General features: G+C 42.6%; 3 protein-coding genes across 3 annotated transcripts in view; 1 reads left to right on the top strand and 2 right to left on the bottom strand.

The window, feature by feature from the left end:
- Positions 1–1,872: 1,872 nt before the first annotated feature.
- kdelr3 (KDEL endoplasmic reticulum protein retention receptor 3) lies at positions 1,873–14,699 on the top strand. The gene is made up of 5 exons (XM_038273806.1): positions 1,873–2,256; positions 10,516–10,616; positions 13,423–13,581; positions 13,929–14,181; positions 14,262–14,699. The coding sequence occupies exons 1-5, from the start codon at positions 2,166–2,168 to the stop codon at positions 14,303–14,305; spliced, it is 648 nt and encodes a 215-aa protein (XP_038129734.1). The 5' UTR covers positions 1,873–2,165; the 3' UTR covers positions 14,306–14,699.
- An 85-nt stretch (positions 14,700–14,784) lies between these two features.
- Positions 14,785–21,243, bottom strand: LOC119775729 (GTPase IMAP family member 7-like). The gene is made up of 2 exons (XM_038273805.1): positions 20,983–21,243; positions 14,785–16,149 (listed from the first exon to the last, which is right to left on the bottom strand). Exons 1-2 carry the CDS (start codon positions 21,011–21,013, stop codon positions 15,149–15,151), a joined length of 1,032 nt encoding a protein of 343 aa, XP_038129733.1. The 5' UTR covers positions 21,014–21,243; the 3' UTR covers positions 14,785–15,148.
- Positions 21,244–22,521: 1,278 nt separating this feature from the next.
- The window catches only part of LOC119775720 (ankyrin repeat and fibronectin type-III domain-containing protein 1-like), a 35,714-nt gene continuing 30,403 nt past the window's right edge, over positions 22,522–27,832 (bottom strand). Inside the window, exons 16-19 of the mRNA XM_038273796.1 lie at positions 26,833–26,995; positions 26,326–26,492; positions 25,989–26,193; positions 22,522–24,290 (exon numbers count right to left, since the gene is read on the bottom strand). Of these exons, the coding sequence (XP_038129724.1) occupies positions 23,593–24,290; positions 25,989–26,193; positions 26,326–26,492; positions 26,833–26,995 (1,233 nt within the window). The 3' untranslated portion in view covers positions 22,522–23,592. The remainder of the gene's footprint in view (positions 24,291–25,988; positions 26,194–26,325; positions 26,493–26,832; positions 26,996–27,832) is intronic.

Raw genomic sequence — 27,832 nt, 5'->3', positions numbered from 1 at the left:
CAATGCACTGGCGGACTACTAGGGGTACGTGTACCCCAAGTTGGGAATCACTGTGTTATGGTGCAAACACTCAGTCATTGTTTGATGTGGGATCCCTTTATGCATCAAAAACTAAAATAAAATAACAATAAAAAAAGAATCCCCTGGAAAAACTGTCTGATTTTCCAGAAACTGATTGGGTGTGTACATATGACAGAGTATTAGGGCCATGCTGGAGATTTGTATTTTTTTTTTTCAGAGTATAAAATTGTGAGCATAAAGTCATAAAATTACGAGAATAAAGTCCTAATATTGCAAGAATAAAGCTGTATTTTATGACAACTCGTACAAGAAGCACTTTCTTTGCTAAAATGAGGAATGTCGAGCATTTGGCTTTGGTTTTACAAATAATTAAATCTTTTAGCACATCAGCATTAAATTGAGCAGGATGTCAAAGTGGACTCAGGTTGTGGTTTGGTGATGCTGGTTGGCCATCATATGCCGCCAACATTCGATCCATTCCAGTTTGCCTACCAATGCAACCGCTTCACTGAGGACGCCATCTCTGCTGCTCTCCACCTGAGCCTGGCACACTTGGAGGAGAAGAACACTCACGTGCGGAACTGTTCCTGGATTTCAGTTCAGCAAACCAAACAATCCAAGGGTTGATTTAAGAACGAGGTTTTACAAGAAGAAACACAGAATGGAGGCAAATGGGAAAAAAATAAATAAAAAGACAAAAAAAAAAAGTTAATAAAAAACAGGCAAAGCACAAGGAGGCAAATCAAACCAAGGCAACAGCTGGACATCACTGCTGCGGACAAAAACACAGGAAGTCAAACTAAGATCCCAAAGGTCATTTATTTATTTTTTTATTACTTGATAACAAATCTAACTTAAAGAGAGGTATAAAATATTTTTGTATTTTCAATCAAATAATGTTTCAAATATTTGCAAAGATATTATAATTGTTACGTTTTCATAATGTTAGACTTCTAAATATGACAAATAAAAAATAAGAAATGGATACAGTGGTTCTACTTTCATCAGATGCTGAAAGGACATTTACAGAGTGGAGCATTTATTTCTGTTTGAGGTCTTTAAATGTTGTAGTTTTGGTGAATATTTTATCAAATGGAAATTTCTATCATAGTCAAATTTAGACTGATTGTAATATTTCTAAAACAAATATAAAAATGTAAAAAAAAAAGTATCCAGTTAAGGGGATACTTGACCTGCTTTGCTGTTTATTAAAGCTATTTAACCATTAGCAATAACCATAAGAACTCAAACTGCATTGTTAGTTTTTTTTTTAAATAGAAAAGTCCAAAGCCAAATTATTAGAAATTATCAAGTCATTTGGTAAAATCTCAGGGACTAGATTAAACAAATATAAATGATTTAGAAACCAAGTTGGCAACCTAATTTAAAGTTTTACATCCCTTTTCAAGCCTTTGGATTTATATTCCACCAATATTTTAACACATAAAAAAAAGATTACAAAAACTTTATTGACTTTTAATTAATAACAACAAACAGAAAAGTTCGCAATGCTTTTGAATGGGTGCTCGCACTTTCTGCTTGTTTGTCGCCAGCTGCTGTTAAATCAAGGATTTACAAGTTAAAATTCTTCCAGATTGTCAAGTTCGACGACATTAAGAAAACCGGCACCGGAAATCAATATAAAATATCAACTTTCAAAATAAGAGCCTGAGACAAAAAAGAAAATACGAATATACTCTACAAAGAACTTATAAAAAGGGATAACAAACTTATATAATTTTGTCTTTCTTGAAAATATTCCTGTTTATACCGATTATCTAGTATATTTACCCAAACCGACGTGTGGAGTTTTATTTTGAAAGCAGCGTCCCCGTCAGATCCTAGTCGGGCTAGCTTGACAGCCACGTCACCTCCTCTCTTGGTTTACCTCCAGGACCATCACTGCTCACTCAAACCTGAATCTATCCAGGAATCTGCTGACATTTCACCTGTTTACACTCTTTGGACAAAAAGAAGCCAACGGGTCCGTCTGCTGTTAACTGCTAAACAACCCGCTCGTTTTTTCCCTTTTTATAATCTCGGCTTATTTTTCTTCGCTCCCCTCCTTTCTGGGTCATAAACTCAGAAGTCAGTGCTTGCAGGAGTTTTTAAGGCCTTTGAGGAGTTCTCTGAAGTTGAACACTATGAATATCTTTCGGCTGGCAGGTGACGTGTCGCATTTAGTGGCTATTCTCATTCTGCTAATGAAGATATGGAGCTCCAAATCCTGCGCTGGTAAGCTAACTCTGAACCAACTGTTTTCCTGTTGTTTAACTCTGTGTGCATGGATGTAGGGGAATAAATGCTTCACATATCCCCCCCTTTGACCTTCTTGAAGTTATAATTTAGAAGAGTTTTATGAATCCAGTTTGCAAAGCTATAGTTACGTGTATGTTTAAAGGCTACGTGGCAGTGTCAACAAAACCCGGTGCTCCACCTACTTTATGGGTTATCACTAGTGATGATGAGATGAAGCTTCATGAGGCATTGAACCGTTTGGTCAAATTGCTTCAATGGTCCCCACAGTTCATGAAGCTTCATGTGAGCATGGCACCACCTACTGGTGGAGTGCAGAACTACAGCTAGTAATGTAATTGTGTTTTTTTGTTTTTTGCAATATTTTTTTTTTCCCCCCCATATAAGTTCATCTGAAATTGTTAATGTTTGGTCTGTATAATACAAATCTTAAAGTTTTATTGTGCTGAAAATGTCTTAGAAGTGAACAATAACAGGGTTTCCGATAGTCATTAAAATTCATTAAAAGTCATTAAATTCTTTTTTTAAATTAAGGCCTTAATTGGCATAACAATTCATTAAATGTGTTTATTGTGGCATTTAAAATGCTTTATTTAAAAAAATGTTTATAAAAACAATTTTGTCAGACATATTATATCACCTTATATTTGAGTGGAACTGCTTCCGGTTGGTCGCAAAGCTGTATGTTCAGAAAATAAGCTTGAGTCGGAGAAAAAGCTAGAGAATGGGGGGAAAGCAAATTTCAACAAAAGTGGCTGGAAAACGAGGAATTCGGGACATGGCTGCAGCCTGTCGACGAGTACCTGTTGTTGGCATTAAAATAATTTCTAAGAGCATTAAAAAGCATTAAGTGAGAGTTATTCATTCCTGTATAAACCCTGAATAATTGTAGGTACACAGTTTTTCTGCCATTTTAGTGAAATAAGTTCAAGCAGACAGTGAAAGTGTTTGTGGAAATTGGGCAATGATGAGAAAATGAAAGGTGTTAGTCCTTTTTATTTAAACATAATAGTTTTCCCACAGTTTGTGTTTTTAATCGGGTTGGAAGTTATGCGTTCAACCAATCTTTTGGTTAAACCTACCAATCTATTTTTTTGTGTTTATATTTATATTTGGGCAAAAAATGTGAATTAGTCACATTAGCCGAAATACTAGATGTGTTTTATCAAAACTTTTAAAAGTCTGTGGTGGGTCTTGAACAAAGAACCCAAAGATTGGAAATCTCTTACAGCTGACGCCACTAAGTATTCGACACAGTTATGCTATAGATTTACATTTTTATCAGTGGCTTGCTCAGATTTTGATTATTACATTGTTTAATCCAACCAGACTAGTTTTACCCGACTAGACTGGTTGGAAAAAACACCAATCTATTCTTAGAATATATCCAAAATATATCACAAAACAATAATGTGATAAACTTTCCGTACTGGAAGAATAAAGGTATTACATATCTGGATCATTTGTTTGAAGGTACGGAGTTTATCACATTCGCTAGATTAAATTTGCAATATGGCATTAACAAAAATAAATTCTTAGAATATGAGCAAATCAAAGCTATAATTAGAAATAAATTTAAGCATATTGATGGAGGTTTAATAATTCCAACTAAAATATCAGAGTTTCTAGAGTTAACCCCCCCCAAACTACTGTCTAAGTTATACAGGACACTGACTAAACTGGATGATACAATATCTCTTCCTATTACTAAATGGGAGGAGGATTTATCAGTCAGCTTTGAACAAAACATCTGGGCTCAGATATGTCTAAGAACTTTTAACATGACCAGAAACCCCAATTTACAATTAATACAATACAAAATCCTCCACAGAGTGCACTATACAGGTCAAAGATTATTCAAGATGGGTTTTGCGCAATCTAACATCTGTCCACAGTGCACAGGCAATCGACTTGATAATTATTTTCACGCGCTATGGTTATGCACGCCGGTTCAGAGATTCTGGGTACAGGTATGTAAGGATCTATCACTGTGCCTGGGTTGTAAAATCCTAATTTCCCCTTCAGTTTGCTTGCTGGGTGACTTTGAGGGAAGCTCTATGGGAAAAAAATCGGTTTGCTTGGCATTCACTGCATTATGTATTGCAAAGAAAACTATCCTCATGAATTGGAAGAGTAAGGATAAACTCAACATCAATCAGTACAGAGATCTGTTGTTGGATCATATTAATCTTGAGACAGCATCTGCATCCCCATCAGACCGATCTCTCTGGGCTCCCTTGATCGGCTCCATCACTTAGTGTAGTGGGGGGCTATGGGGTGCGTCTTGTGGGGCGCGGGGGCTAGTTCGGGGGTCCTTGGGTCCTGGGGGCTCGGGGCGGTGCTCGGAGCGGGGTGCCTGGCGGGTCTGGCCCGGGGGACTGTTGCCCCCGTCGGGGCGGGGTCTGGGGCGCCGCGGGGGGGTCCTGCGGCGGCCGCGTGCGGTGCTCTTGGGGGGTTCCGTGGTGGCGGACGTGGGCTACTGGCCTGGTGGCTGTGCTGCTGCTGGGTGGGGCTGGGCGCCGGGCATCGGTTCTTTTGTGGTGCTGGCCGGGGTGCTTCTGCTCTGCGGGGCGTCGGGGCGTGCCTCGTCTTCCGGTGCCGGGTTTCGGTGGTTGGCCGTGGTGCTTGCCGTGGTTGCGTCGTCCGGGGGGGGCGTGGGTGGTCGCGCCTGTGGCCGGGGTTCGTGTGTGTCTGTTGTGGGCGGGTTGCGGGCGTCGGGGGTCCCTTTGGAGTGCCCCCGGGTCGGGGTGTGGCTTCGCTCTGTTGGGGCGGGTGCCGGTGACGCGTGGTGCGGTGCATCGTGCGCGGCTTGGGAGTGGAGGGTTGCTCGGTGTTTGGCGGCGGGGGGGGGACGGGCCGTGGCCGGCGTGGCCGTCCTCCTCTCGGCGGCCTGTGGGCGGTGCGGGGCCGGAGCGGGGTGGGTCGTGCTGCTTTCGCGCCGGGCGCGGCGGGGGTGGTGGGGTCGCGTCTGCTGCTTTCTTTTTGCTGCTTGTGCCGGCTTCTGGCGGCTGGGGCGGCCTTGCTGCTCTGGCTCTCTGGCGTGCGCCGGGTGGGGCTGCTCTGTCCTTTGCTTTGCCTTGCGGCTGTGTTTGCTGTGGTCGGTGGGGGCGGGGTGGTTTCGTTGTGTTTTTGGGTGGGGGAGTCCGCCTGGGGGCTTGGTTGGTGCCGTCGGTTCGTCCTTGTCGGCCTTCCGGTGTTGTTTCTGTTGGGGCTGCTCGGGCCCCCGCATGCCGGCGGTGCGCTGCCGGGGGGATTCCTGTTCGGCGGGCTTGCCTGTCTCCTGGGAGGGCAGGCATGTTGACTTTTCTGGGGAGGAGCATCTGGGTGGAGGGGTCCTCGTGGTGTGGCGGTGGGTGTTGGGCACTGGCTTGTTTGCGGCCGTTCTTCTCCGGTGAGGGGGAGAATATTATAATTTTTTTGTTTTTGTTTTTGTTTGTTTTTTGTGTGGGAGGGGGTGTGTGGGCGGGGGGATCGGGGCTTGGAGTGGGGCTCGGGATTTGCGCTTAGCTGTGTTGTGTGGCTTTCTTCTTCTTCGGATTGGTGCTGTGGGACCGGTGTTGGGGGGAGTCGTTCGGGGGCCGGGGTCGGGGTGGGGGTGCTGGCGCCGGTGCCGGGGGTTTTTGGGCATTGCCCGGCCCTACTGCGGGGTGGGTCTGGGGTGGCTCCTTGGGCCTGGGATCCCTGGGGCGCATTGCCCTTGGGCGGGGTCCCCGGTGGGGGTTCGGGGGTTCGGGTTCTGTGGGGAGTGCTGCTTGGGTTCTGGGCCGGTGTACGCCTGGCTGTCTGTCCCTGCTGCCACGGCCTCTGGTGTGCCGGGGTGCCTCGGGGCCTGCTTGCCTGGGGGGGGGCATGGACATTAACACCTATGGCAAGTGCTTACCCCCCTCACGGGTTTGCACTCTGTAAGTGGGGGAAGGGGAGGGAGGGGGAGTAGGTATGATCTCGGCCTGGATGTCTTCTGTCGCTTGTGTGGTGAGTAGCTTGATTGTTATTGTAGGGGAGGGATTACATCTCCGGAGGGGGGGTGGGGGGTGGTGATAGAGGGAAGAAGATCTTTGAAGGGCTTTGGGTCTGGCTCCCTGTCTTGGTCCTGGTCCGTGCTGCCCCCTGGTGGGGCTTCGTCCGGGGTGGGGGCTCTGCGTGTTGCGCGTTGGCTGGCCGGCTGGGATTGTCCCTTCCCTTATTCATTTATTTATTTATTATTATTTTTTTTTTTTCTTATCTTCCTTTTATATTTTTTTATTTATTTATTTATTTATTTATTTTTTTATTATTATTATTTTTTATTTAATTTATTTATTTATGTATTTTTTTTAATTTTATTTATTTATCTACTTATTTATTTATTTATTTTTTTTATTATTATTAATTTTTTGGATGGACAGGACGGGGGGGGGTGGTGGAGTCGGCTCCGTGCCCGGCTGGCTGGTGGGTCCTGCTGCCGGTCCCGTGCCCCCGGGCTATGGTGGTGAAACTGGTGGGGCCCCCTTCTCTGGGGGGGCTCTCGGGGAACGGGGGTGCCTATTGGAGTCAGCGGGGGAGCTGGCTCCCTGGGAGTGCAGCAGGCACCCCAGTCCTTTGCTCCCCATCCCCGAAATCCTCCCTCTGCCTGCTCCATCACTCGGCCACACATGTAGGTTTTTGGGGAGGGGGTCGTTACTGGAGGGCCACACCTTCTGATGACGTCCCCCACCCCAATTTTATTTTGCATTTTAGACACTTCCATCTACATCATTTTCACAACACACATCTATGTAGGGCATTTTCGGGGGGTGGGGGTCAGGGCCACCGGGGGGGGCTTATTTTATGGGCCTCACCACGGTCGGCCTCCTCCATCCCCTCTCGCATCTAGACATTGAGGGTTGAGGGTTGTCGAAGGGGGAGGGTGTGCTGGCACCGTCTATCTCCTGGAGGGGGGGTGGAGTGTGCCGGACACCCCCTCTTGGTACTCCCAGTTTTAATTGCATCTGAGAGCAACACGCAACAACACCACATTCGAGCGGGCGCAGTGAGGATCGGGGTCTTCTCACACCCCTGTTCTCCGGCTGCCGCCTGGAGTCCGGGGCCTGGAGGAAGAGCGGGCCACCTGGTCCGTGGTTTTGGCTGGGGCTGGCTGCGGGGCCTAGGTGGCCTGCTGGTGGCGGGGCTGTCACCTCTGCTCTCCCCAAAGAAGGTTGGATGGAGGGGCATGAAGTGCCTGGTTGAAGGTTTTTTTTTTTTTTTTTTTTTTTTTTGTTCTTTTCGGGGGGGGGGGCGGTTCTGGTTGGGTGGCCGGCGCGGGATGGGTGGGCCCCGGTCCCGGGGGGGGCTCTTGCGGGGGGTGGTCCGGTCCGTGTGCGGGGTGGGGGGCCGGGCTTGAAGCAGGAAAGAGATGGGTTGGTGTGGCGGTGTCGCCGCTCCCCTCCCCTCACATCCGGATTTTAGGTTCACTTATGGGGTCATCCGATAGTCCCGGGACCGACCACCGGTGTCACCGGGTTTTTGGTCCTGGTATTATTGGATGTGAGTGTTATGTGTGAATGTGTGTCTGCGTTGTTATTTTCTTTATTTATTATTATTATTATTTTATTCAATTTTTTTTTTTTTTTTTTTTTTTTTTTCCTGTGGTACGAGTGGGGGCACTAGGGAGGAAGGCATGATTGAGATGGTGTGTTTTTTTTTTTTTTTTTTTTTTTTTTTTTTTTTCTTTCCCAGGTTGGGGTCTCAACCGCACCCTCTCCCAAATACATCTCAAGTCTCCGCTAAGTGCGGAGCCCATTCCCCCCGTCCTGCTCTCCCTCCGCTGGCTGGCGTCGGGGCTCACCGGTGCACTGGTGGAGCTGGGGGTGGATGCCCGGGGGACTGCTGGCTCATTCCTGGCGGCCTCTCCACTGGCCCCGGCCGGCCGGGGCTTTGCTGGGGCTCCTGTCTGGGGGTGGGGTGCCCTTGGGGCCTCGGATCCCTGGGGCCTGGGACTGGATCCGCTTCGGGGTGGGGCTGGGTGTTGTTCGGGGATTTTCGGGGTCGGTGCCGGTGCCTTCGCTACGATGCCGGTTCCTGGGCGGTGTTTCTTTCCTATGCCGGTTCTGTGGTATCGGTTCGGGGAGGGGGGGAGCTGCGCGGCATGGTGGGGTGCGGGTCTTGGGTCCTGTTTTGGGCTCCGGTTTTTCCGCTCGCACTTCTCCTCTTGCCTATTTATTTTAATTGTAATTATTAATTTATTTATTTATTTACCTATTTATTTGTTATTTTATTTTTTTTTATTTTTTTTCTCTTCCTCGGTGGGGGGGAGCGGTTGCGGGCGGGTCGGTGTCTGGTGTCCGCTGTCGCATTGTGGGGGCCCCTTTTTTTTTTTTTTTTTTTTTTTTCTCTTTTTTTCTTTGGGGGGTTTGGCATGTCTGTTTTCTCGGGGGGCAGGCGGGCCTGCTGGGTGGGGGTCCTGCTGGCGGCGCGCCGCTGGTGTGTGGGGGTCCGGGCGGCTCCGGCGGGGGTAGTGTTGGGGGGCCGGTCTGGGCGGGCTGGCTGCGCTGGCTGGGTATTCGGGTGGGTTTTCCCTCCTGGAGGCATGGCGGGGCTGCTCTGTTCCCACTGATCGCGGCGGGTGGGGCTGCGGGGCGGGTGTGGGCCTGGGGTGGCTATGACCGGCGCGTGGTGGGGGGCCGGGGCGGCGGAGCTGCTCTGGCCGCGTGTCGGGGCCTGGTGCGGGCTGCGGGGGGGGGTGGCGGACGTGGCTGGGCTGCTTTGGCATCGTCCGGTGGGGGGGGCGGCGCGGTTCGCTCCGCTCTGGCTTTGTGCTGCCCCTCGGGCTGCTGGGGGGGGTGGTTGCGCCGGCTGCGGTCTGCTCCTCTTGCGGTTTTGCGCCGGGCGGCTTTTCTGCTCTCGGGCTGATTCTGTGCGCGGTGTGTTTCGTTGCGCGCTGTTGGCATCGGTCTTGGTGGGGTGGGGCTGCGCTTTTGGCCGGGGGGGCCCCGCGGCGCTCGTGGCCGGTTCGCGGCGGATGCGCATGGGCCCCGGCCGGGGGCGGGGCCGTCTTAGTGTTTTCCTGGGTGGTGCGGTCGCGGTGGGTGTTGCGGCCGGTCGCCGGGGCTTGGTGCGGGGGGGCGGGGCGTGTTTCGGTGCTCTGTGGGGCTGGGGCGTTTCGGTCGGCGCCGTGGGGGGGCTGGTGTTCGGCGCCCGGCCCTACTTCGGGGTGGCCGGCTGCCGGCGGGGCCCGCGGACTCGTCCCCGCGGCTCCCCGGGGCGCCGGCATGGCGGTGGCTGGGGGGCTTCCTCGTGGCTGTCTCTCCTCCTGCCTTGGTGGGGTCTGATTTCCGGGGCTGGCCCCGCCTTGGTGCCTTCGCTTCTGGGGTCCCCTTGGGCGCCTGGGGCTTTGGGTCTCCCGGCGCTGGACTCAGTGCTCTGGGGGGTGTGCCTCTCCGGCTCTCCACAACCACTATTGAGCATTTTTTTCTATGGTTAAAACTTTACATGCACAAGTTCACCCTCACAAACAACTACAGGTGCTAGGCTTCAGGTACTTAGAGACTCACTTCCAAACAGAAACCCCACATTCATATCTTCAGGTAACACAGAGTACATGTCAGACTTAATAATATTACTTTAGTGATAGTTTCAAGGTGTTTGCTTTATTGTATATCTCGTACCATGTTTTTTGGTTGTGCTGTTCTTTTTTCTTTTTTTTTTTTTTTTTTCTCCATCTCATTACAGGTGTTGAAGCAGACTGAAAATGTTTTGTCATTGTCTCCTTCCTATCTCCTCTTTCTTTCATCTTTTGTCCTGTTTTTTTCTTTTTCTTTTTCCTTCTTCTTCTTCTGTTTTTCTGCTCTACTTACATTGCAGTGTCCATATGAGAAAAAAAAGAAAAAAAAAAAAAAAAAAGAATATATCCAAACTCTCCTACAAACTCCTACATCTTGACTGAATACTGAGGATGTTTAAATGCTTGCTGAAGTTCTTGGCGAGCTGAACCACTTCTAGAAGCGGTCATGTGGTATGGCGGGCAGCGAAGCTTCGGATGTCATCTATTTTGGCTCCTCCCACGAATGAAGCAAGCCTCGATACGCGTCTAAAACGCCCCTCCAATATTCGACACACACCTTGAAGCCTCGGCCTTGAAGCATCTCATAACATCACTAGTTATCATGAAACACACTGCTTATGATTTGATGCATCGTTTGCTTAATTGCTGTTGCTGTTATCTGCTGCTGATGGGAATAATAATAAGTTTTCCTTCCACCGTTCTCCCCACTCCTTTCACAGGCATCTCTGGGAAATCTCAGGTCCTGTTTGCACTTGTTTTTACCACCAGGTACCTTGACCTTTTCACAGTCTACATTTCAGCCTACAACACAATCATGAAGGTACGTTTGGAGTTATTATTTCTATCAGAAAGCTGCCTATGTAATACACTGTGTGCAGAATGATTAGGCCCGTTGTATTTCTGAGGACTATTTTTATTATTAGGCCACAATTGTGTTCTCAATCAACCCAAAATACTCCTTAGTATCAACATTTCATATTTTGGGAAGTTGATGTGTTTTTGTTTTTAGATTTGGCAATTTTTTATGAGGATGTCTGTGTGTGCAGGTAAATATTACTGTGCAGAATTATTAGGCAACGTAATGAAGAACAAATATATACCCATCTCACTTGTTTATTTTCACCAGGTAAACCAATATAACAACTCAAAATTCAGAAATAAACATTTACAACATTCAAAAACAAAAAAACAACAAATCAGTGACCAATATATCCACCTTTCTTCACCATGACGCTCAAAAGCGTTCCATCCTTAGATTCTGTCAGTGTCTTGATCCATTTGCCATCCACAATGCGTGCAGCAGCCACCACAGCCTCCCAGACACTGTTGAGAGAGGTGGACTGTTTTCCCTCCCTGTAGATCTTTCATGAAGGACCACAGGTTCTCCTTGTGGTTCAGATCAGGCGAACAAGGAGGCCATGTCATTTCTCCTTTTAGACTTTTTCTGGCCAGCCACGCTGTGGTGTATTTTGATGCATGTGACGGAGCATTTCCTGCATGAATATCATGTTTTTCTTGAATGATGGCGACTTCTTGTACCACTGTTTGAAGAAAGTGTCTTCAAGAAACTGGCAGTAGGTCTGGGAGTTGATCTCGACTCCATTATTAACCCGAAAAGGTCCTACAAGCTCATCTTTGATGATAGCAGCCCATAGCAGTACCCCACCTCCACCTTGCTGGCGTCTGAGTCGATAAGGAACTTGCTGCCCTTTGCTGATCCAGCCTGGTGCCCATCCATCTGGCCCATTAAGACACTCTCATTTCATCAGACCAAAACACCTTGGAGAAATAAGTCTTTAGATATTTCTTGGCCCAATCTTGACGTTTTGTCTTGTGTGTCTTTTTCAAAGGTGGCCTTTTTTCGGCTTTCCTTATCTGGCCAGGTGTATTGAACACCTTGTGCTTCTTGGCACAGCTCTGAAATATGTCACAACTGGTGGATAATGGCTTCCTGGCAGCTTCACCCTTGATCCTTCTTAATTCATGGGGTTTTATTTTGCGTCTTCTTTTTTTCAACATGGTTCCTTCGCCCCTGTTGGCTAATGAACCGCTTGATTGTGCAATGATCCCGCTTCAAAAGCTTGGCTATTTCCAAACTGCTGCACCCCTCTGAAAGACATCTGACAATTTTTGACTTTTCCGAGTTTGTCAAATCTCTTTTCGGACCCATTTTGCCATAGGAAAGGAAGTTGCCTAATAATTAAGCACACCTTAGTTGGCTTTCAAGTCAATACAGCTTAGAGTAGGGCAACATGTATGAGAAGAATGATGTGGTTGAAATACTCATTTGCCTAATAATTCTGCACACAGTGTAATGATTGGGTGTGAAACAGTCAGTGTTGTTCTCTTTTAAGGTGAGCTATTTAAAAGTTCCCGTTTGCATGCATGAATAGGTGCATCTTCTTGTTTTAGGTGCTTATTTGCTTTCGTTTTTTTTATTTTTGGCTTACAGCCAATGAAAACCTAGAATGAATTGGGAAAAAATGTTACTAACTCTTATAAAAGGATACCATAGAAGTTAAATGTAATGTGAGAAAAAAGAGAGAGCTGATTGTCTCAAAATGAGACTGAAAAGATCTTTGCTAAACAATCTGGCAGTTTGCAGACTGTATTAAAGTATGTAAAGTTAAGTGGAAGGAAAAAATGTAGTTAGGAAAGTAAACATCAATAGGGATAACTGCAGATTTCAGAGTTATGGCCAATTTATGCTTCTGAGGCATAGCCTCTGCAACCGTCAAAAAAAAATCCTGACTACGCGTCGGACGGTCGCAAACCCTCGCAGGCCTCAAGTGGAAGTGCGCAGACAAAAAGCAGCTGTGGCTGGTGCTTGGTATGCCTTTCCGACTGTCTGTGTGGTCGTCCTTCTCAATTCAGTTTTTAAAAACCAAGGACCATCTATGAGGAATAACTACAATGGAAAACTACGACGAAAGGTTAATCGAGGAGTTTCGGAAGTACAACTTCTTGTACGATGCCTCAGACAAATTATATAAAGATGCCAAGGTCTCTGCCATCTGTTGGAGGGAGAACAACCAGATCCTTGAGCGGGATCCAAAGGGGTGTTTACAAAGGCGGAAGAGACTGAGAGATAAATATGTGAAGTTCTCGAATAGGCTCCCCCTTGCACTTTGGCGGGAAACTGCTGTGCGTCCCTAGAAATTCCAGACTGACGCTGCAGAAGCATACCAGCAAAACTGGTTCGCGACCAGACCCAAGCGACATTTAATGTGTGCAGTTGCAGAAGTATAATCTGCCCTTTAGGGTTGGGGGGAGATGCACTGCATACATATGGATGTCCAGGCAGCATCATTTACATCAAACCACTAATTAAATCCCCAAATTTAGTTCCTCAGAAAATGTGATTGCCTAAGACTGAGGCTTTGTGACATTAGGAAAGCATGACACTGCAATATTGTTACGAAATATTACAATTAATAGATAACTGCAACGGTTTCCTATTGTTTTTCTCACATCCGAGTGACCCTAAAGTATTCACTAGAGTAGCCAAATGAATTTCTGGCAAGCAGCTGAAAGTGTAGAGCTGCTTTAGTCTGTAGTAATGATGCAAAGTAGGCAGCCTCGTGCAAAACAGCAAAGGCTAAGCTCAAAGTGCTGACTGTTCCCAGGTGGTGTTTCTGGCTCTGTCCTATGCTACTGTGTACCTGATCTACATGCGCTTCAAGAACTCCTACAATTCAGAGAACGACACGTTCAGAGTGGAGTTCTTGTTGGTTCCAGTCATCGGGTTGTCCTTCCTGGAGAACTATGCTTTTACTCCACTGGAGGTAAGTGAGAAAGAGACTTTACATCCTACAGCCACTTTAATATCGCAACACAAAGAAGGAGGCTCTATGCTTTTTTCTTTCTTTTTTTTTTTAAAGTGGGAATTGATGCATGTCTATAGCCTTTTTTTCTATTGGCCGAAATCCCAAATGTAAATTGGTATTCAACCTCATTTATTCTGATGCCACTAAATAAAATTCAACTGCCTCAAATAGAGACCAATTTTGTATTTTGGTAAACCATTTGTGTCATAATTCAGGACTACTTTGTATTGGTCTGTTGCACTTGAAACCTTCAAGGGTTATAAATATTTTTGCAAAACACTGACTATGTCCACCTCCTCATTTAGATCTTGTGGACCTTCTCCATCTTCCTTGAGTCCGTCGCCATAATGCCCCAGCTCTTCATGATCACCAAGACGGGCGAAGCGGAGTCCATCACCACCCACTACCTGTTCTTCCTCGGCCTCTACAGGGCCCTCTACATCGCCAACTGGGTGTGGCGCTACCACACGGAGGGCTTCTTTGACCAGATCGCCGTCGTGTCCGGAGTGGTTCAGACCATTTTCTACTGCGACTTCTTTTACCTTTACGTCACGAGGGGTGAGCCAAAGTGAAACGGAGTAAAATCCCCTCCTGAGGAAAAGGAGTCCCTTTTTCAAAGCTTGTCTATTCTTTTGCAGTGATCCGAGGGAAAGGAAAGATGAGCCTGCCAATGCCGGTTTAGATTTGACGTACCCGCCTGCCGCGGTTCAGCATGGGGGCGCAGTCCCTGAAGCTGTACGTAGCAATGGGACTCTTGCATCTGAACACCAGCATTACATAGATATTTTATCATGTGATTGTTTCCGTAAGTCTGTGTTTGTGCATCATTTTGTTTTAATTTGTGTACAACGATGCTGTAGGGATGGAAATGTGGCGGAGGATGCGTGTCAGTGATGAGCACCATGCTCTCTGTAAATCACAGCCGGGAGAGTTTTTGTTTTTGTTTCTTTTTGTCCTACATTTCCTTTTTTTGTAAAACGCTTCTGACTCTGAAGATTATTCAGTGAGCCAGTTTTGTTGTCATGCTAACAGTTTTGAGTGTTGAATCCATGAAAATGAACCTGAAGGTGGTTTCAGCTCATGTGTTTGTTAATTTTTTTAACAGCTTTAGTTTTTTTTTAGAAGTTCCTACACTTCTAAAAAAAAAGTATTCACTTTTGCCATTTATGTTACTTTTTCTCGTCTTGTTTACTGTGTCTTTTGTATTTTGTTTTTTTTTTATTATTATTATAAGGGAAAAAAGGGCTAAATATCATTTTCTTATAATGAAAAGCCAAAGAAGCTGCAGTGTTGTTTCTATCCATAGCCATGATGTCTAATTTCTGTTTTTATTTCAGAAGTAAGAAAAGTGTTCACAGATCCACTTTTATTTGTTTATCAGCCAACTAATTTTCTTGTCTCAAAGATATTATATTTTGCTGTCAGATCGAGGTGAAACATTCAAACATTATTCCACAGTCTTAAAGTGCCCTTAGGATGTGCAGAGATTTCACAAATCACTTCTTTGTAATAAACATCAACTGTCTCAGTGCAGCAGAGTCTTTTTGTGTTTCTGCAGCACCTTGCTCCCTTCTTTCACGGCTCCTTCCAGCACCTTTGCGGCTGATTTGATGGATAGAGGTGACGCCGCCAGACCCATCGCCTTTTCTACCACTTTTACCTTCTTGACTGGTTTGCTTTTGTCCTTGGTCACGATGCCCGCCCCCTCCGCGGCTCCTCTGCCCACTGCGGTCAGGAGCTCACACCAGAAAAGCCTCTCAGCTCTCCTCCTGGCCTCTTCTTCCTCCTTCCGCTCCCCATCTGCTACCTTCTCATCCTCTCCTTCTGTCTCCAGCTGAAGTCGATGTCCCCTCTCCTCCTGCAGCCTCTCCCGTGCCTCCCTTATGGCGCTCTCAGCCTCCATATACATATCATTGCTGTACCAACCACCTTGGTTGTTTGAAATAATCTGGTCAATCTTCTCCAGAAGTTGCACGACTTGCTCAGATCCTGCTGAGTTCTCTTCCTGGTTGCTGTTATCAAAGACGTGATAACCACGGCAACTGCTGACAAACAGGGACAGCTCTGGACTGTCTTCCAGGAAGGATTCAACACTTTTGCCCCTCAGCTGGTCCCCCCAGGTGAACAGGACCACGGTAAACCTGGATACCTCCGGCCCAAACATGACCTTCATCCACTCCAAGGACTCTCTCTCCTCCTGGGTGAACCTGCCGAGCCGCAGGGTCACCAGGAACACATGGGGTCCTGGAGAGTATAAACGAACGCTCTGACCCACCTCTGCCACGACGTCCTCTGGAGACAGGTTTGTATGGAAGAACCCCGGGGTGTCGATGACTGAGACACTCCGACCGCCTGCTGTCCCGGTTTGTCTCCTGCACTTTGCGGTTACAGAGGAGGGGGACAACTCCACCCAGAAGGCTGCTCTACCCAGGATAGTATTTCCAGAGGAGCTTCTGCCCGACCCGGTGCTGCCCAGCAGAACAATCCTCAAAGGATCGTTCTTTGATACTAAAGATGGCGGAACAGCTGAAACGACAGAGAAACACAAAATGTTGACCTTAATTTCCGCTTTTTCCCCCCTTTTCACTCATTTACTTTAGCCAAAGGTAACAGACGTTGGGTGCAGCTATCTGTGTTCAGAGCGTTTTGAGTCCGCTTTTTTTTGTTCCTCTCCCGCTGCTCCCGTGTCCCGCCTCTCGGTGTAACATCATCGGCTCTGTCACTTTGAGACATCTGATTTGCAGTCGCATTTCACTGTGTACAAAGTAGCTACGTGGTTGGAGGAGAGACACAGCAGCACTTAGTGAATATTAACCAGCAGCTACTTTGATGTTTAAGTAAGTTAGGAGATGGGTTGGTTAAAAAAATTTGAGATTATAACACTGAAAACTGTTTGTTTGAGTTTTATTCAGCTAAAGATGGCAACAGATTGTAAGTTTATACAAGTTATTATTATAATGCAAGAAGCTTTAGAAAACATTGTTCTTAATTACTAGTTAAAAAAGCTTGACTTCTCAGAGCACCATGACTCCCAGTTACAGGCTAAAATTAACACCTTTTCTTTTTGTACAGACAGAATCAGACTGTAGCGTTTCTACATATCTTAAATTTGTGTTTCTGCCATTATTATATTAGTAAATAGGTTTGTAAACCTTTTTAAACAGAGCAGAGAGAGAGTAGGGAGAACTGCAGATTTAAAGGTGAAACAGATTTACTGGGATATCCAACATGCAATAAAATAGATCTCCAAGTTTACCAGAAAGTTTACAAGAAAAAAATATACTATGCTATATTTAAAATGAAGCAGATCCATTTTTTTCTGGATGGATAGAATTTAAATTGTACTTCTAGGGATGCATGATATCGATTTTGGCATCGGAATCGGCTATTATTCGTTATTTTTTTTATACATTGAGGTTTTTGGGTTGTAGGTCCATCAGCCTCCACCCGAGTGTCCTCATCAACTTTCATCACAAAGTTACACCCTTTTATTAACCATATGTTATTTTATATTCTCCATTTTATCAGACTCTTCTTCAACCTGCATACTGATTCTCCTATAACGGCTCCTGATAGTTTAGCTAAAAATGATAAAATACCAACTTAAACTTGCTTAGAGCCTCAAACATTGCATGAACTTAAACAAATATATATTAAAAAGATATATTTAACAGATATCCACCTCAGGTTGCTGATATTTTTGGAAAATCGTGAAAAAAATGTCCCAATCAATAAATATATATATGTTTCTGTTATAACTTGTTTTTACATGACCTTTATTTACAAAAAGAAAACATGTTTGATAAATATCTACCACAGATTTGAATTGTTTAAACAAGCACTCCGCCCTCTCAATTTTTTTATTTTAAAATTAAGGAGAAAAGGGAATTAATGGGTTGCTAATATTTTTGGAAAATTGCATAAAAAACCCACAAAAAAGATTTTAAAAAATATATATTTCCGTTGTAGACTATTTTTTTTGTGAATTGATTTTTTTTTTAAATAAAACTAATTGAGCCGCAAACAATTCTTGACGTTTTTTTTTTAGAAAAAGATAAAGATAACTTTTATTTAACACATTCTACAGTTGGTTGCAGCTACTTTTTGAAAATCATGTTAAAAAACTACTTTTTTCACCACTTAAAAGGATATAAAAAATATATTTCTGTTATAACTACACTGTAAAAAATCAAAATCTAGATAAGTAATTTTTTCTTAAAATAAGTGCATTTGGAAAAGAGACATTTTGCCAGTGGAACACGACAATTTAGTTAAACAAGAAAACACATTTGCATTGTCTTATTTCGAGTGTATATTATCTACGGTAATTATTTTAAGAGTAAAAATACTCATTCCATTGGCAAACTATATTATTTACCTGCTCAAATTAAGGGTAAATACACTTAATTAAAGAAAGTTTTACTTATATCTAGATCGTTTTTCCGGTGTAGCCAATGCATTTTGGAAATTCAATGCAATTAGTGAGTGGAAAAAAATACTGGAAACTACATTTGTTAGTACAGGTACTTCTCAAAATATTAGCATATTGTGATAAAGTTAATAAAGTTGATAATAAAACACCCTTCATTTATTCTTTGAAGTAATTTTTAGGTAACTGTATAGTTGTGACTGAAATTATAGTCCCACAATCCCAAACATTATTCTTAAAAAATATACTAAATTAAACTAGGGTTCTTCAGGACACCAGATACATTTGATTTATATCCCTGAACATCCCGTAGTCACCGCATTTAATCATATTTTTTATATTTACCAATGCCCCAATGGGAAAGAAGTGAAAAATATTACAAAATGGGCTATTCACCCATGTTGTGATTGTTTTCATCATCTTATCAATTTATCAAGATAATAAATGATCCAATAAATGCCCACCCACCATCAGATGGACATCATGCATCTCTAGTTGTTTCAAATGAGTCATATCATTACTGACACTGCAATTTTCCTCAAAGTGATTTTCTATTTTAGTGTAAGAAATAATTTTTATTTATGAGAGTTATAAATTGTGTCTTTTTACCCTCGTAGTGTCATGTCTGTGGTGCATGCGTGATGCCTGCAAATTTGCAGTCTCATCCTGCCAGAATAATGCCACTGTCATCACTGTCATCACCAGGGCAGGTTAGACCCTCTGAGATCAGGAGCTGATTTAATTTATGCTTTTTCAGGCATTACAAAGTTGTTTTTGGTGATTTTTAGTGTGGCGTCTTAACATATTAAGCTATAGAGTGGAGAAGGAAGTTGTTCATTATATTTATTTTCATCTGTTCTGTTCTTCCAAACCTCCTGTAAGACACTGCTGATGGTTGCAAACATTGAGTCTCGTTCACTGAAAAGTTTTTTCTGTTCCACTGATGCCACATGCACGGTCAGTATGACAGTGGTAAACACCACCTCACTGATCAAAAGGGCACAGAAGCGCATGTACTTCTTGCGGAGGATGAAGAGAGCCCACCTGCCCCCACCCATCCTCCCCACCTTCTACAGAAGCACCATAGAGAGCGTTCTGACCAGCTGTCTCATTGTGTGGTGTGGAGGCTGCAGCACCTCAGACTGGAAGGTGAGAAGAGTGGTGAGAACAGCAGAGAAGATCATCTGGGCTCCTCTTCCCTCCATTAAAGACATTTCATCACAGCACTGCGTGTCCCGAGCCCGTAACATTATCAGTGACCCCTCAAACCCCCACAATGGACCATTCTCCCTGCTGCCCTCTGGGAAGAGGCTTCGAAGCATCCGATGCAGATCCAGCAGATTCCATTAGTTTCTTCTCCACAGCCATTAGACTGCTGAATGTTTTGTAAAATTGGTTATTTTATTTATTTAAAAAAATAATGTTAGAACTGTAAATATACAGTTATTTTCAATATATTACTATTTTCTTTTTATGTACAGTATTTATTACTGTTTATAAAGACGCCACTTAAAAAAAATTTAAATTGTCTAGAGCTGTTTTAAACTAATTTAATTTTTTTAAACACTTGTGTATACAAAATGATAAAATAAATCAGTCTCCAAGTCTCAGATTGCTAAGAAGTTCACTGAATGCAAGTCATCCGTCTTAGATTACTAAAACAGCATTAGTTCCAAAACAGAAAGTTTTGCATTAATTGCAAAGTTTGATTGGATGGATTTGTACAAAATCTGTGTCATGTAAATAATCTTAATTACACATAGGCTACATTTAAAGTATCTACACTCAGAAACATTTATTACATAATTCACATTTACTTAAAAATTCTTTTTACACAATGCCTGTTAAATAAACCTTCCAGGATGCATATTCATTTGTAAATTAAAGCTTATTTATTGGAATTACATAATCATCAGGTTTATGGATTTGGTATTACTAAAGCATGCTTATTCAAAAATACTACTAAGGAGTGTATTTATTTCAAGTTTTTTGAAATTCCAAATGCATACATTTTATTGTTATAATTGCATAAAGGCAACCTGATTCTTATGCAATTCAAACAAATAAACTTAAAGTTTTTGAATTAAATCCATTGTCATTAATTCCAAATACATAAACCAGAGGATTATGTATTCTAAAAAAATATACAATTTTAAATTGATAAATAAATTAAATTTATTTAAAAGGTATGTGCTAAGAATATTTTAAAATAAAGTAAATGAGAATTTGCTATGTAAGAAAATTACATAAATCTTAAAATTTTGGTAAAATATTTTTGTTGGTATACAAGCAGGGTAGTAAAGCTGACAGTTACATGTAATCAGTATGACAGATCTGATAATTCCTAGACATGAAATTGCTGTATAGAAAACTAAAAACATATATATATTTATAGAAAAAATTTATTAAATATGCTGAGGTTCAGAAATGATCTGTTTTAATGTGTTTCCCTGTTTCTGAGTTACCAAGAGACTACTGTATTTAGACTTTTTTTCTCATTTCCTATTAGTTTAGATTTATGAAAATAATTTTTTTAGTTTTTTGGTTGGTGAAATTATAAAGTATAAAAAATGGAAAGTAGGGAGAGCCTGAATGGTAAAAATTTCCATTTAAGCAATGAATTTTATTGAGTAATATTGGAAAAAAATATAAGGTGAAATATTTGACCTCATCGCTTAAACAGCAATATTTGTGTTATTTTACTTTTAATCATTTTAGCCTTAATTTATTTGATCTTTATTTTATTAATAAATTACCTAAACACATCCCTAAAGATGACTGCATCCAGAGAGGACTGTTTTAAATGAAGTATTAATCAGAGTTATATTCTGTATCTCTAGTACATTTAAAGTCTCCTTCTGAACCAAACTTCCAATGGAAACCAGCTAAAGGAAGCTTACTGCCTTCCTGCAGTAGACATCAGGACATACCTTTGGATGACGCAGCACTTTCAGATGACATCCTACCAGGAAAATGAAACAAAGCCTTGACTGTGGTGATAATTCAGTTTAGGATAAATGAAATCCGTACAGTTTGCGGTCTGTCTTGCTGTGGTTAATATATCCTCTTGGATTTATTATATTTTCATTATGCGTCAGGGCGCAGCTGCAGCCAGGAGGAGCAGTGCTGAGCTCTGCACTCCAATTTAAACCGACAGAGACTTATTTTAAATGTTAAATTGTTATTGAAGAAAAAGCCTACATCCCAGCTCAGCAAGGGTTATTAAAATGGCCAAAAATGACCATACAAAAAAAGGTTTAAAATCCTTTGCTTAACGGTAAAGGGTCGTTGTAGTTCACATATTTTACCACAAGATGGCAGTGAATGCCCATGGCCACAATTCTCTGGGTCGAGATAGTATGGCAAGCCTTTTTAATATAAATTCGGTTTCCTCTGACCATCCATAATTACGTTTCAGATAACTTAAAATACATTTTGACTAGACAAAACCACATTTTGACTATCCGGAATGGTAATTTAAGATATTTGTATTTACATTCTGATTAGGAAGAATAATAATTCAAGATATCTTAAATTACATTTTGCCTAATCAAAATTCCTCTCAAGATATCTCAAATTACGACTCCAGATTTGTCATTTAAAGCGTCACATGCTGATTTAACTTTTCCCCCTTTGGATTAAACTGACTTTAATTAGAATTATAACAAGTCAAAACTAAAATCGAGATATCTTGAAATTACTTTATGACTAGTCGTAATTTAATCTTAGATATCTGAAATGTGTATTCTAGATATCTTAGATTGACGTCTCCATACAAGTAAATGGTAAATCTGACGTCATTTCGACTCGTCGGAATGTAATTAGAGATATCCCGAATAGGTATTTTGACTAGTCAAAATATAATTAGAGATATCTTAAATCGCTTAAACGTCTAGTCATAAAACAATTTGAGATATCTTGAATGTAAAGGCGGTACAACCAAATTGATGTCAAAACGGCTTGCCATAGTAATAGTAAACGTGGGCTGCTCAGTGGTACAGTGGGTAGCATTGCTGCCTTGCTGCAAGAAGTTTGCGAGTTTAATTCTCGGCCCGGAGTCTTTCTGCATGGAGTTTGCATGTTCTCCCTGTGCATGCGTGGGTTCTCTCCGGGTACTCCAGCTTCCTCCCACAGTCCAAAAAGAGTTAGGTTAATTGGCTTTTCTAAATTCTCCTTAGGGGTGTGGGTGAAAGATTGTTTGTCTCTGTGTTGCCCTTTGATAGACTAATTATCTGTACCCAGCTCCAGCACCCCTCCCAACCCCACTTGGGATTCAGTGTGTCAGAAGATGGATGGGGTTAGTAAACCTATCAAATATAGCTAAATGTGATCTTGGGTTAACATCAGCAATCATGAAAGAACTTAAAACGACCCTGAGGAGGCTTAATTTGAGAATTTCAAATATCTCTGCCACAGGAATAAAAAGATTTTCCATTTTTAATTTAATGAAACAAAAACATGTAACAGCATTTCTCTTAAAAACCAAAAGAAACTCATTTATTTGACTGAATCTGAAGAGTTTGTACACAGCTCAGAAAAGCACCAATAGGGCTTTGTCTTGTAGTGAGCAAGTTATATTCAAGTCATTACTACAACAATAACTTATTATTATTATTACCTTTTTACATTTGACATTTAGGACTAGTGCTCATAAGTTAACATACCATGAATTACCATAAATTAAAAAGCTAAACCTTTTCTGTCACCTATGGTTGTATCCAATGATGCTCTGGTGTAGATAATGATTAGGAGCAAAACGGAACTACTTTTGGCATTTACTTAATCATAGTTACAAACAACTGTGTTAATATAACAAAATGTGATTAAGTAAATGCCAAAAGTGGTTGCATTATTTTTTTCCGTATAAAACAGGAAAGATATCTCAAATATATTCAAAAAAAGCTATTTAGACTCTGATTTCTAATTAAGGAGTGCATCTTCAAAGAGCCAAACTGTAGTGTGGCTGTTTCAAGATGCATAGTGAGGAGGCAGTTCTGGTAAAAATGGCCGCTGATTTGAATACCAAGAAAAAAAGCTTTGCATGAATAAAGCCCGCTTACACCACAGAGATAAACATCAGAGGATGCCTTTGGGATTTAATGCAGCTGATAGAACCCAGAGCAGAAGTTCAAGCTGCTTTTGGTTCCGTTGGTGTTGAAAATGGGGCAACACGCTGCATAAGGTAAATTACACCTTAGCAGGGGCATCCAGGGAGTTTCAAACACAACTGCTTGATACTAAATGACTTGATCAACCCAAAGCTAGTGGGAAGTTTTTGTAATATTTTATAATTTCCATATTCAGAATGGAAACTCATGAGCACAAATCTATATGCTGAAAAAAACTAGAAATGAAGGGTTTAGAGGTGTGCAAAAACAGGCCTGGCTTCTGGAGTATCACCGATGAGGCTGGATATTCTTCTCACAAGACATCCTCCATTTATTATCTACTATGATGAATACAGTGAAAAGAAGTGGGTATTTTCCACTGCTTTGCTGAGTGCTGAAGTGTGACAGAAAGTTGGAAATGACAGTTTAATGTCATGAAGAACTGGTGGAGGGTCTGTCCCACTCTACCAGGCTCCTCACTGGAAGGGATCCCCCCCTACTTGGAGCCTCCTTTGTCTTTGCATCATTTAGAGGTAAGTCACATAGTGGGGTGTGGATTTCTGAGGCCCTTACAGTGGAACAAGAAGATGCATCTTCCCCTCCGTTTAGTACAACGTCCTCACAGTACGTCTCATTCACATCGTCTGGCTCTGATGCCGCTCCACCCTCGCTCAGCAGGCTGGAGGCCTCAAAGATAAAGTGGTTGTTTTCCTCCCCAACACCGAGAGCAAAGTTCTCTAGCATGTCCATGACAGACGGTGTGGATGGAGCGCTGGTGTTCTCCTCCTCAATCAGACTCAGCGTAGGCAAGATGTCCACCAGCTCTGCCATCTCCATCGGCCTGAGGACGTCCGTTATGCTTGGAGGGAAGTCCATGTTGTCCAACACCGTGGCTTCCAGCTGTGCCACAGCTGCAGAGTTGAGTTCAGACTCTGTTAAAGCGCCGGTGTATCCGTCCTCCGGCAGCCCGATGCTGGGCAGGTCAACTGTCGACTGAGAGGTGATGTCAACGGGGTAACCGCCCTTCACGACACCTTCCATCAACATGAGCGAAGCATCCCGAGGGGCAGCTGGGATTCCCTGTGGAGGGGAGACCGTGGCGGTAACCGGTAAGGGAACATTGGCCGAACCTGAAAGAGAAAACAAGATTTAGAGAGAAGTTAGGAGAGATTGGGACTTCACACTCACGGCAAAAAACAGCAAGTTTCCCAGACTTTTTAGGAGATTAAATATTTCAAGTTTTTTACTTTTTCACATTCTGTTTTGATACAGACACAAGCCTTAATGCATGATATTGGTATTTGTGACAGACCAACACAAAGAAGAAAAAGGATAAATTATCACAAACATTTCAAACCTCAAATGTAAGGCAAGAATTTATAACCAGCATTAATTACTTTGAAACACCAAAAGTTAGTAAATAAACTCCATCTGAGTGCCTTATAATCAGTCATTACAGAAAATTAAATCTAATTAAGTCATTTTTTTCTGGTTGGATTGAGGAGGTAATTGAGACACGTTGGCAGTGGAATAAGATAATTAACATTTAAAATAAGAAAAAACAATTACATTGTTTTATTTCAAGTGCATATTATCTAATTATCTTATTTTAAGAGAAAATTACTCATTCCGTTGGCAGATCATCTTATTTGCCTACTCAAACTAAGGGTTAATACACTTCATTTAAGAAATCTTTACTTAATTCTAGATCTATTTTGCAGCGTATAAGTACAGCTGTCCTTTGAAGACCTTAGAGAACATTAGTGAACAGAAAGCACTATGAGCAGGAAACCCATGAAATATTCACTAGTTTAAAAGCTACTCAGTTTCTTTACATCCAACTTCCTTGTTGTCCCTTTCTCCATATCGACACTGTACTGTTTTTTGTTTTTTTCTAGAGTTGGCTTTAGTTTCTCTGTTGCCTTTTTGATAGGAAAGTTCGTCTGCTTTAAAATATCTTTCCCTAACAATTCTGTGTCACCAAAAGGAATTTGATAAAAAATACTTTAAGGGAAGCATAACATGGCCGTCTGAATGAGTCTAAGAAACAACCAGAAGAACCAAGGAAACTCGAGGAAAATGTCCGACCAGCAATGCAGGATAAAGATCTAGACTAAAACAAAAACTGAGATATTTGATCCACTTTGAAACCTTTATTGTTGTAGTTTAATCAATCTCTGCTGTCTTCATGCTTTTACTCATCATGCTGCAGCCTGCTGGTTGCAGCCTTGCAGCTAGTGTGGCTTCCTAACCTTCATTTTCTCTAGCCTCCAAGCTCCATGTCACACTGTTTTGAAGCCTTTACTCTTGTTCCTGTTTTAACACTCAGCCTTTCTTCCCCTTTGTATTTTCTGCCTCTTCAAGCAGCAGGTCGATAATTGAGTTCTGCTCTCCAGTAGATTTTAATCACTGGGTCCAAACAAAATGGATTATTTGCTTATATTTGTTTTTCTGCCTTCCATCCTGACACATTTATACTGAACTGTAAAAAATCTATAATATACAATAATAATAATAATAATAACTGTAATCACCTCTGATTTCTTGTTAGAACCATAAGTAAACTAACTTATTAGATATTAGACAGTTGTCAAAAGGACTCACATCCTAGTCATTCTGACATTTTGATTCATCCTCATAGTGCAGCAAACTGCCACAGCTTGCATCAAAGCATTGTTAAGGATATTTTGATGCAACCTTTATGGACTATTTGCACTGTTTAACAATATTCAAAACTATTTGTAACATTTTGAAGCTTTAATCCTTAAAACTGAATTGTGCACCAAAGATTAAATTCGATTCAATAACCACCTGCAACGCTGCATTACCTGACATAGATCTCTGTGTTTGGATTCGTGTTGGCCATTTTAACCTGGCAGTCAGACTGTCTTCCTCCTCCTCCCCTTCAGGACGAGGGGGTGGGTCTCCACCCATCACCAGGCCTAATGGCACTGCTCCCACCCACTGCTTGGAGCGCACACACTGCAGGCAGTCCATTATCCAACGGGCGTCCCTCCACAACATCTCCAAACGCTAAAAGAAGCAGTCCAGGAAAACATTTGAAGCAGTTTTGCTGACGTAAAGGGAGTATATTTCCTTTATTAGACTTTAAGAAACGATTCCTTTTTCTTGCACTAAGAAAAAAAGCAGGTGTCATGTTCTTACACGAGAAAGGTCAGTGATGTTGTTGAGCCGCTCCCGGGCCTCCTGCACCTCCTTGGTGTCCAGTGCCTCACGCAGAGCTTGCTGGGCCAGATGGGTGTCCAGCTCCAGCCTTACCCACGCCTGGCAGTACTGACACACAAAGTCCCGCTCATATGTCCAGAAGTGAACTGGTTGACCATTCGCAGAGGAGACCGGGACAAATAAAGACATCAAAGCAAACCCAGTTAGCTTCAGAATTTATTGTACTCTAAAAAACAAAATAATCAGATTTTACTTCTGTTCTTGAGCTCCTTTCAATATGAAAGATATTGATCTCAAAGTCCTTATCCCTCAGAATAAAGATGACTATAGTTCTTTTGTAGGTCCAAAGAAGTCCCATTTTATCAGAGTTACATTTTTCCTTATTGCCATCATGCACCTACAGAATATACTTGGTCTACCCCATCACTATAGAACAAAAAATAATCATTCCTCACTGATCCAACCAGACTGCAGCTTGTGACTCACCCAGTTCAAAGATCTGCAGAGGCATGGTGAGGCCCAGCTCTTTGGTTCCCACCAGAGGCCAGTAACTGGAGCTGAAGTCCTCACTGGGTGGCAGAAGCAACAGCATGGACACCTTTCCACCAAACTGCAGCAGCTCCCGCGTGTACACGCCATATTGGTAGGCCTGCATAAATCACAATCACATACAGTATGCTGTAATTTTAGCTTCTTTCTTTTCTTTTTTTAAACCTTTTAAAGTCTGAGTAAAAATTATATATAACCAAAAGCGCAGCCTTAAGTTACTGTTGAATAAAAGTGAAAGGGAAATCTAACTGCTTTGAAAATAAAAATCATAGCCATTAGCCCTAAATAAATACAAAGCAACCAGCTCTACTGAAAACCCATAGATAAACTAGAGTCCAGATGTTGTTTTATGAATACAGATTTTCTTTGAAAGTTAAAAGGTTTGTTTGGGAACCAAAAAATATCAAACAGCATCGTAAAGACCAAGGAACACAGCAGATAGCCCAGGGGGAATATCAGGGAGAGATCCAAAGGAGGGTTTTGATATAAAAAAACATCCCAACCTTTGAAAATCTCACAGAGTTCTGCTCGATTTATCATTTAGGAAACAGACAAAGGATAAAACAACAAACATTCAGCAGACTGAGCAATGACAGCATTCACAGCAGAAGCAAATAAAAGCATCAGTGAGACTTTAAAGACATAGTGAAGGATTTTCACAAAATTTTTAAAAGACCCGCCCATGTGCACATGCACAACCCTGTACCTGCTCCTGAGAGGGAACGCCTATAAAATGTGTGCCAGAGCATGCACAAGCTCATTTCTCCTCGTGCACGCTCTGTTTAAGAGTTGCTGTTTACATCGCTCATACAAGCTTACTTTCTAAAACAAGATTTTAAATTATTCAAATATGTCAGGCTCACCAGCGGTAAGTGAAAATGGGGATGAGCATGTAGGACGACAGCCTTACATAAATATATCACCAGAATGATTGACA

Source organism: Cyprinodon tularosa, unplaced genomic scaffold, assembly GCF_016077235.1.
Source record: "Cyprinodon tularosa strain WSP-4 unplaced genomic scaffold, ASM1607723v1 ctg89, whole genome shotgun sequence".
In the NCBI taxonomy this organism is placed as follows: Eukaryota; Metazoa; Chordata; class Actinopteri; order Cyprinodontiformes; family Cyprinodontidae; genus Cyprinodon; species Cyprinodon tularosa.
This window is presented reverse-complemented; position numbering and strand designations above follow the sequence as displayed.

Excerpts from the sequence above, each read along its gene's own strand:
- kdelr3 (XM_038273806.1), top strand. The coding sequence starts at position 2,166 with ATGAATATCTTTCGGCTGGCAGGTGACGTGTCGCATTTAGTGGCTATT. Across the intron at positions 10,617-13,422 it reads CCTACAACACAATCATGAAG|GTGGTGTTTCTGGCTCTGTC; the intron begins GTACGTTTGGAG and ends GACTGTTCCCAG. Across the intron at positions 14,182-14,261 it reads TTACCTTTACGTCACGAGGG|TGATCCGAGGGAAAGGAAAG; the intron begins GTGAGCCAAAGT and ends ATTCTTTTGCAG.
- LOC119775729 (XM_038273805.1), bottom strand. The coding sequence starts at position 21,013 with ATGTCATCTGAAAGTGCTGCGTCATCCAAAG. Across the intron at positions 16,150-20,982 it reads AAGTGCTGCGTCATCCAAAG|CTGTTCCGCCATCTTTAGTA; the intron begins GTATGTCCTGAT and ends CTGTCGTTTCAG.